The sequence below is a fragment of the Papilio machaon genome, chromosome 13 (assembly GCF_912999745.1).
Source record: "Papilio machaon chromosome 13, ilPapMach1.1, whole genome shotgun sequence".
NCBI lineage: Eukaryota > Metazoa > Arthropoda > Insecta > Lepidoptera > Papilionidae > Papilio > Papilio machaon.
This window is the reverse complement of record NC_059998.1, coordinates 5,250,622-5,260,943: the sequence shown is the minus strand read 5'-3', so window position 1 is coordinate 5,260,943 and position 10,322 is coordinate 5,250,622. Positions and strand designations below refer to the sequence as shown.

General features: G+C 33.5%; 1 protein-coding gene across 1 annotated transcript; it reads right to left on the bottom strand.

Moving 5' to 3' along the window:
- Positions 1-355: 355 nt before the first annotated feature.
- On the bottom strand, positions 356-10,070 carry LOC106710529 (serine protease persephone). Its single transcript, XM_045680584.1, has 10 exons — positions 9,684-10,070; positions 9,533-9,608; positions 8,974-9,071; positions 5,834-5,872; positions 3,725-3,816; positions 3,260-3,369; positions 2,220-2,363; positions 1,493-1,608; positions 973-1,130; positions 356-727 (listed from the first exon to the last, which is right to left on the bottom strand). Exons 1-10 carry the CDS (start codon positions 9,748-9,750, stop codon positions 560-562), a joined length of 1,068 nt encoding a protein of 355 aa, XP_045536540.1. The 5' UTR covers positions 9,751-10,070; the 3' UTR covers positions 356-559.
- Positions 10,071-10,322: the final 252 nt, after the last annotated feature.

Here is a 10,322-nt window from a genome sequence, read left to right as displayed (position 1 = left end):
CTTACTTTCGGATTTGTCGAGTTTTTCTTTACATATTTTTACCAGTAATGTACATGAAATAAATATTTTTATGTAAAAACGAATGACTGAATAAAGTGGGATGTAATTCTATGATATTTACTAATATTTCGATTGATTATTTGGGTATAAACATTTCTATAATTAATTACTTAATAATTTGGTAAAACGGAGCACAAAGAGACAATAGCAACGACTCAAAGGGAGAACTGTCAAAAATGACGTTTCTTAAGATGGCGGCGTTAGTTCCTTTTTTCGCCACGTTCATTTAAAGTATTGTCGCAATATATATTGGTATCAGATTTTATTCCATACTTCCTTTACCAGACCTTTAAGAAACCAGACGTTAGTATTAGTGATTGCACTTCGTATTATGTTGGTATTAGTGTCGGCACTTCATATTTTTTTATAGCATAAGGGGGCAAACGAGCGGTGGATCACCTAACATTAAATGATCCGACACCCATTACGTTATGTTGGTATTAGTGACGTCTTTCATGTTATGTTGGTATCAGTAGGTGTACTTTATGTTATGTTGGTATTAGTTTTGTGGCCACACGACGCTCTCTATCCAGTCGAGATATAGCGCAAGGCGCGTGTAGACGCCGGGCACGGGGGAGCCGCAGCCGCGACCGAATGACGTCACGCCCACCACGCGGTAGTGCCCGTCAGCCTCCGTCAGTGCTTGCAGCGGTCCACCGGAGTCACCCTGATCACATCGCCATCAAATATGTTATACAACAATATGTTTTCAGGTTATTTGAAAATTTTTACATATCACCTGATGAACGAACTGCGGTAATCACCCTATTACTGGGCTGGATAAATTTTAGATGACTGCGTCAAGTCTTTGGGTGAGTAAGGCGGAGAATCGCATACTTTGTAAGACATTTGGTAATGCTTATGTCCAGAAATGAACAGACGGTATTATACTACACTATACTACTAGTTCACCTGGCAGGTGTCGCGTAGTCCCTGAGGGTCGCCGGCGCACAGCTGTTCGTTGGAGATGCCGTTGGGCAATTTACGCCACATAGAATAGTTCTCGTTACACTTTTCCCTCCCAACGATGGACACCTTCGCTTTTAACAACATGTTGCTGCGGACGTTTCCTGAAAATTTTACATTCAAATTAAGTATAATTTTCTGCACAGAGTATTGAATGCAAAGAGAACATAGTTAAGATCCACAGAGTAATATAAATACAATTTAATGTTAAGACTTGCGACTTTGTTTGACGCTTTTGTTTATAATTAACAAATATATATATACACTAGCTGTCGCCCGCGACTCCGTCCGCGAGCAGTTAAAAAAAACTTAATAGGTTTATGAAAAATAAATGTTGGCCGATTCTCAGACCTACTCAATATGCTCACAAAATTTCATGAGAATCGGTCAAGCCGTTTCGGAGGAGTACGGGAACGAAAACTGTGACACGAGAATTTTATATATTAGATATATATATAAAACTAACTTGTGGTGCTAGTTTTCCCCCAGCCGGTGATGGTGAGCGGCACGGTGGGGTCCTGCAGACTGGTGTAGAGACACGCCGGGCTCAGTACGCTCGAGTATTCTACACGCTTTGATAATCTACAAACAAAATTGTCATTTATAAATATATATTTATATATAGACTTTTCTCTCCGACTTCATTAAGACCTTTCATAAAAAAAAAGAAATTTAATACTACCTACAAACCAAGATTTTTTAAGAAATCCTCATTTGAGTCCTAAATTAATACAATTGGAGTGTCTCTTTGTAATAATCGAAAAAAACGTTCATATTTCTTACTCATGATATTTTTTTGTTGGTGATAAAAAAAATATTTTTAAATGTCTGTATGTCTGTCCGCAAGGTCGCGTTTGTTTCGAATAAATAAAAATAAATAATCTCCGGAACGGCTGTACCTATTTTGACGGGTAGCTGAAGTACGAGGGAATGTTACAAGCTATTAAAGCATTTTAAGTCAGTCTGATGAAGTTACGCTCGACTGCTAATATAATAAAAAAAATAGATGTCTGATACCAGGCAAAAGCCTTGAAGAAATTAATAACATGTGAGCACCGCAAAAATTATACCATTCAGTTTTTTGCCTACTAACAAACTGGTGTGTATGTTTGTTTAAGAACAATGTCATACAATTTTCATTAGTTTAAAGGAAAATAGTGTATTATTCTTTTAATTACTTGGATTATATATACCTTATGAGAGATAGATCGTGGTATTTATACCGTCTGGTATAATTAGGATGTACTATGATCTCCGCGACGTCGACATCTGTTTCGTTGTTGCGAGCAGTACTACCCAATTCAACAACCCCAAGCCTCGCTATCGCAGGCTTTATTCTGGAAAGTGTATTCAATTTACAATTATATTACTGTGGATTTTACTAGATTAGTATTTTATAATAGTAAAATGTTAATTTGTAGTATGCTTCTGTTCTAATATTTTTAACTAGCTTTTACCCGCGACTCCGTCCGCGCGAAATAAAAAAATAATAATAATAGAAAACGGGGTAAAAATTATCCTATGTCCTATTCCTGGTTCTAAGCTATCTGCCCACCAATTTTCAGTCAAATCGATTCAGCCGTTCTTGAGTTATAAGTGGTGTAATTAACACGACTTTCTTTTATAAGATGTTAAACAGTGCACCTTGACAGTAAAATTAGTATGCCGTGATTTGTGATGGCAAAAGGCGTAGCGCTTCCTGATTGTGTCACCCACATTCTTTTTACTGCTCAACGTTTCCATGTCCTGGGTTCAGCTAAATATTATATCTGAGATGGATATTATGGATGGATTGATGTTTGTTAGAAGGTACCTCCGAAACGGTTCAACGCATCTTGATGAAATTTGGCACAGATGTAGAACATGGTTTGGAAGAGCACATAGGCTACTTATTATCTTTTTTATAATTCCGCGCGAACAGAGTTGCGGGTGACAACTAGTATTTTTATAAATGTAAATGTTTGGACGGATGGATGGATGTTTGTTAGAATGTATCTCCAGAACGGCTTAACGAATCTTGATGAAATTTGTCTAGGATATAGAACATAGCCTGGAAGGACACATAGGTTACTATTTTATTTTTCGCTGACAGCTAGTATTAACACATTCCATGTCGCAACTTTTTACGATGTCCTCTAGTTATGCCGTATAAATATCGACTCTGTAAGGCATTCGGCGTCACTGAGCGTGTTAAATATTTAAATGTCCGATGTACAACAATGTATAAACTTACTGATCTATCGTATCTACACAGTGAGCTGCAGTTAAAACAAATGTATCTGACAACAGTGTCGCACCACACATAAAATTGTACCCATCACCTTCAGGGTAGCCCAGCGCAACCTGGAATTAACATTGCAATATTATAGAATAAATTTAACATACTTCTAGAATCAGCATTATTACTAGTTCCGTATTAAATAATAATTATTATTATTTATTTATTTTTCACGGGAATTTGTCACGGTTGAATTTTAAAATCAATGTGATCGTTTGACTAGGTAGAGATAATAAGTAAAGCCAATTTTGGATACTTTAAATCAGTGCATGTACTGTTTTCCTACTTCATGTGTTGTTTTCGTCTGTAACTGAATGAATTTTGTTAAATGTATGTTTTAACTTCGTTATAATAAACAAACAAGAAGTTCCTTATGTTAACAGATAAAAAAAATATTATGAAGAAAATAAACAAACTTACCATATGAGGGAATTCCCCTACTGATACGGCCTCCCCTCCAATGATATGTAAATCCAATGGTGGGATGACAGTATCTGTTATTTTCTTGCATTCTATTAAAAGAAGAAAAACAAGTTAACTAGTGTTACTTAATTAACAAAGTAAGATAAAGAAAACAATAAAAGTTGCAAAGTTTTGATGACAATGGTTTTATGTTAGAATTAACACTGTTATTTTATCTTAAACTAGCTTTTACCCGCGACTCTGTCCGCTCGGAATAAAAAATAGAAAACGGGGTAAAAAATATCCTATGTCCTTTTCCTAGTTCTAAGCTACCTCCCCATCAATTTTCAGCTAAATCAGTTCGACCGATCTTGAGTTATAAATAGTGTAACTAACACGACTTTCTTTTATATATATAGATTCGATGCGTTAAAACAATTTAATACCGACGTTACTTTAATTCCGAGTGATAACCTACTATATCCAGGTAGTTAATCCATTTTGAATATTACCTCCAAATGAAAGAGCAAAACGGATAAAATACGATAAGGTCTTGGTATTAGTTTGTGTAGAATCTAGAATATTTATGTTAGAATTTATCAAAATAATCCACGACTGTTTTTTTTTGTTATGAATAAACTAGCGCTTGACCTCGATCACATTAAGTAGAGATGTGGTCGAAATATGGTACGCGCTGTTTAGTAGGTGCCTATTCACTCTACGCTTGAAGGCACCCACGTCATACATACTTCTCCAAGTAACCCTCCGGAAATTCTGACGTCACAACTTGTTCCAATAGATATCAAGTCTTGCTTCTATCATTTGAGCTACTGGTGCTAAATTTTAGCGTTTATAGAAAAATTATATTGGCAATGGCTCGAACTTGTTATTACATTTTCGCGGAACTCCGATACAATACATGATCAAATGTAAATAACATAGTAACATAGGTATTTTTATATTCAAACAAATCTTTCCTACGGTCGTGCATCATTTAGCATTTTTAAATAAACGCATTAAAAAATAACAAAGCGGATTATAACAAGTTTTTCAAGTTTACGAAGCAAGCAAAGGTGTTCAAGTTTTAATTTTAAACGTAAAATATATAAAAGGTTATAGAATCTAGTTCTGAATACAATGAATGTGATGATCTTGAAAAATCGGAAATGAATCGGAAAAATCAACTAATATTGGAATATGTTTACCGATTACTTTTCAGTGATGTAACATAAAACAAATAAAGATTTACGGTTTTTCAATATCATTAAATAAATTTTACCGATTCACACCATTAGCACAAACGACAGCAGAAAAAAGTGTGAACACTATGATAGCATAATTACCTATATTTTTACAGACTTAAGAATTTGTACGACGAAACTCATTAAAAACCCGCACGCAAATATCCGTGAGATGATGTTGCTGATTTTTATGCAGAAAACAAAGAAAGTTGTTCCTATATTTATTGTGACGTATTATTTTGTTGCATTTTTTGTTATCTAAAACAAATCTTCATAAACATCTGTATTCGTAAATCATTTTACAAGACAGAACGGCAAATGATAAAACACCAAAATACTTTACGAGGTTCCAGTCAAAACCCTTAACCATATAAAACTGTACCCTAAAATTCGAAAATGACAAAATATTTCTGATGAAAAACTTTTTCTCGCATAACTTATGTTACAATATCACTTCAGTTTGTTTCACAATTTTCACAAGAAAACTAAAATAGTTAAATTTAGTATTATTATGATTTTAATAATTTGATATGTTTTTAGAAACATAATAATCTTGGCGGATCTTAACTTCGCAATTATTTCTTAACGAATAATTACGCAGAACAAAATTTAAGGTATTGCGAGAGCACCGCACCGCGCAGCGCGCCAATGACTTTGGGCCGTCAAGATATATGAAGTTATTATTGCCGCCAAATATAAAATTTGATATGCCTCTATTATTTCTTTAGGCTTTCAAACTAAATGACATATATTATGTATTCTATTATTATAAAAAACTGAAAGTGTTATAGGCCTTCAGTAGAACCATAAATGTAAATTCTTACTTTAATAATTTATTATCTAATCTAAATGCGAAAAGGATGTTAATAGAAATAAATGTACTTACCTATATCCGCGATCCTCGCCTTTTTCCGAGTAGTTTCTCCTATAAAAAACAAATTTCTATCACTTCTTGCGTATTTAGATTGTTCGGAAATTATTACAACAAACGTTATTCGACAGACTTACAATTTTATGCGAGCGTAAAACTTCTTAATAAAAGTAAAAACCCAGAAATGACAAAATATAATTTCATTATTAGGTTGTTGTTGGCGTTTACAATAATATGGAGATAGAGACTACGTTTTTGAATAACTGTAACTAAGTTACGTAGTTTTAGTATATTAACGTTAAAGCGTAAAGATCATCTATAATAACATCATATCATCTATCATAATATAGCGCACGCACTACAGGATATGTTAACCGAGTTATATTATATTTATCGGGCGAGAATAATGTTTGCTCAACAGATATATAAAATATAGAAGAGAGAATACATTTACTTTTGTAAAAAAATGTGTTGAAACGCGTGAGATTAATTAAAAAATAAGTAAATACTGAGTCAAATGTATGATTGTTACACACGTAATTATAAAGTTTCATTTACACATAAACCGAAATCGTACGTACACAGTTCGAACTGTCCGGCGATGACGTCAGAAGCGGTATAGCACTGTCATGTATTCCACTAAGTTTGTCTCACTCTGAAGCGACTACCGAGCGTTATTCGTACGATTCCGGCGTATGTCTAAATGAACCTTAATAAACTATTGAGCGGGAAATACGGCAGTCTTCGTTTTTTCCAATGCGCACGCCGACTAATTGTAGGGATTTCCTGTGATTTTACCGGTTAGTTTACGTTACATGACATTTTTTAAGACCGGAAAATACATACGTCATGTATAGTGCGACAAGTTCGTATGGTTAATTCTGTTAGAAAGCATATAAAACCTATAGGTTATATAGAGTGATATAAAAGAAAAAGCTTAAGAAGTAGATCTTGTGAAACTTTTTTGACATTGACATGGGGGTGCTAGCAAGTAGTGATGCAACGGAAGTGTCTTACCGGAACCAGAAACGGAAACAGATGTCAAAAATAAATTTTAGCAGAAACGGAAACGGAAACGGAAGCGGAAACAGAAGTGTAAATAATAATAAAAAAACATATTTACAATTTTTTTTTGGTAAGAACAGTTTGTATTCGTTTTTAATTTATTAAGGCATTGGATATCAGTGTCCTTTAGCCTTCAATATATGTATTTTTACTGTGCTGCAATAAGTTAAAATACGTTTTTTTTTAATTTATTTTCAGGAAACAAAATTACACTATTTACAAATTAATGTTCGCTAAACCACTCGTGTTGATAAACGACAAATATATTTCTTTATTAATACATTCACTGCTGACCACTCGGATCCGAGTGGGCAGAGCTATTAGTAGCGGCGCCTCCCCCTCGGATCCGAGCGAGAGGCCCGTTTACTTTGTAGTAGCCAGTAAACCACCGGCGTTTGAAGCGAGTCCATGTTGCTTTGTGTGGCCACTCTGGCAATATAGTCAACTAACGAAAAAGAGTATTAGTTTCATTCTTACAGTGTTGTAGTGACCACGTTCGTACGGAGGCAAACATACAAATATCTTGTATCACATGAAGCTAAGGCTGAACTTTATATTATGTATTTATATTTTTTAAATATATGTATGTCCTGTATGTGTGTGTACGTGTGTGTGTATACGTGTGTGTATGTGTGGGTGTGTATGAAATGTTACAAGATCTTGAACCGAGAAGATAAAAGCTGGTTTTGATTAGCATCCTTACATGTTTTACTCAATATTCAGGAATTTCATGAAAAACTTGACTTTGTCAAAATCTTGTAACATATGAACAGAAATGCAATCGTGGAACAAATATCTACATATTAGTGAACTAAACCATTGCCATCCCTAGCGCTCAAATACAAAAAACATTATTAATTTATCTATATGTTCAAACACTCCCAGATATACTAAATAAAAATTCACCGTAAAAAGTTTTGGCTCCCAGCTGTTACATTTTTTATTTTGTAAACAGTGAATGTGTTAAGTATCAAAAACACCAAATCTAGATTAGAAAAAGATGTAATTATTAGGCACTTGACTTGCAATCTGCAGGGCCTGGGTTCGAATCCCGCTATGTACCAATGTGTTTTTCGATTTAGATATTTATATTTATACGACGTTCCTACGGCGAAGGAAAACATAGTGATTCTGCCTGCACATATCTGAGAAAAAAAATTAATGATATGTGTGAAGTCAACCCGCTCTGGGCCAGCGTGGTTGACTATGGCCTAGTCACCCCTAATTTGGGGTAGGTTCCGAGCCCCTCAGTGGGGATGTATAGTGAGCTGATGATAATAATGATGATGATATATTACATGGTTATCACTTATTCAAAAGTACATTTAATAACTCGTAAGTATGAAATAGGAACATTTTGCCAGTTGTCAAATTTTATATGGACAACTACTAGACAGTTTACTCCAGCAAGAGAAACTGATTGTTTCAAACAGCAGCAGAAAATATTACGCGCTTAAATTCACGAAAAAGTACGTAAACAAACAAATGCGACAAGTGCCGAAAGGCCGCGTACGGACTGCGCGTCTCGCACCGCGCATTTGGATCTCAGCCGTCGTAAAGTTCCGTTTTATCTCCGTTATAAAAGTTGCGGAAACAGAAGCAGAAACGGATGTTGAAAAGCATGCGGAACTTCCGCACTTGCGGAAACGGAAACAGACATCCGTTGCATCACTACTAGCAAGCTATAATTATTTAGTTTGACTTATGACCACTGGGTTAGATAACTTTCTTGGTCTACACGAGATATAATAATATTCATTGCAATTTTGGTTTTTCTGAAATTTTTGTATCTTTTTAACTAATAACAATTGGGTATTTTGCCACTTTTGATTTATTTTCTTATCAAGTATGACAAATTGAAATATTCCGAAAGGTATTTTATTTACATGTGCATTTGATACCAAAAAATGGGGTATAATAATCCGGGAATTATTTTATTGTAAGCTTGATGTGTCACAACAAAATACAGCCATGTATGTTTCATACATAAAATGAATGCAATTAAGTTTTATTACGCAAAATAATGGGATAGTCATACTATGAACATTCATCATGTTTAAAGTTTTAAAAATAACTCTAATGTTACTTACCGTATTTGTCAATAGGTTTTTGTGGGCAACATACAATTTCTGTAACACCTTTGAACCCACATCTTTTGTACTCATGATACTTTCTATTATGAATTTCACTGTAATAAATACATACTGGTTAAAACTCAATGGTTTACTTGAAAATCTAAATAGACACATGAAACACTATTTACAGTTTAATATAAACAAGTAATTAAATTTTTAGGAATACAAAAGTAATTCAATTTAGAATTACAGTCACATTCTTTTTTTATAGATGGAAAAGGCTATCTGAACCGGTGGGTATAAGTTAACCTAAATTATGACAACTCACTAGTGCATAAAATGTCATAAGATTCCTTTTCCTACAGTAGCTGTCCTGTCATTTTTTCTATTAAGTAGTTTTGTAGACATAGATGTTAGAATTAGTTGCAAGTAGGTTTATATATATTCCGACAGAACCAACCATAATAGCAGTGACTATCTCTGGTTCAGATATCCTTGTTAGTTTATATAGATAGATATAGATATGACAATTGAAAATAAATTCAAATGTTAGGTTTCCTTTTTAAATACTTACTTTAAGGCAACGGCACAATCTGTAATTAGTATACACATTCCATCCTCATCATCATTTGTTGAACATTTATCACCAACTGAAATTTTATAAATTATTAAGTAAACTTTAGGAAAACTTTGATCATGAAAAAAAATATAAAAAAAACACTTACCGTCACCAACAGCTGTACAAAAACTAAATAATATACTGAATATAACTATACTACATAATTTAAACATCTTTATAGAAGTCACAAATTACTTCTTTCGTCTTTTATGTTTTCCTTAGTTCAAATCAGACTAACAAATACTAGCTCGTCTGTAAATAGTGATGTAAAACCGGTCCGCACTTTGACTTACTTGATCAATCTTCACAAAAAATATAATAAATGTTTTATAAAATACTGGTTTACGTAAAATATACTTGTTATTATATATTACAAACTAAACTAATAGGTAACAAGATAAATTTGCAGTCGAGTACAATGGCACTCAAACTAAACAATTATTTCAAAACACATTTATCCTTAAATACGGGACACGAAAAATGATCTAAAGATAAAGAGTATGTAACTACTTCGTACATAGCAATGAAATGAAGTGATATTAAAAATTCGATTTGTGTTTTGAAATGTGACAATGACAATGACAAATGGTGACAAGACAAGACCTCAGAGAGTTGTTTAATTAAATTTATAGTCTTAGTCTAAGAAATTAATAACATTTTATAAATAATTAATGTATCAAATTGATAGTTCAAATGTAAAAAAATAATAATTTAAAAATAATAAAAATTTAAATCCATGATTATT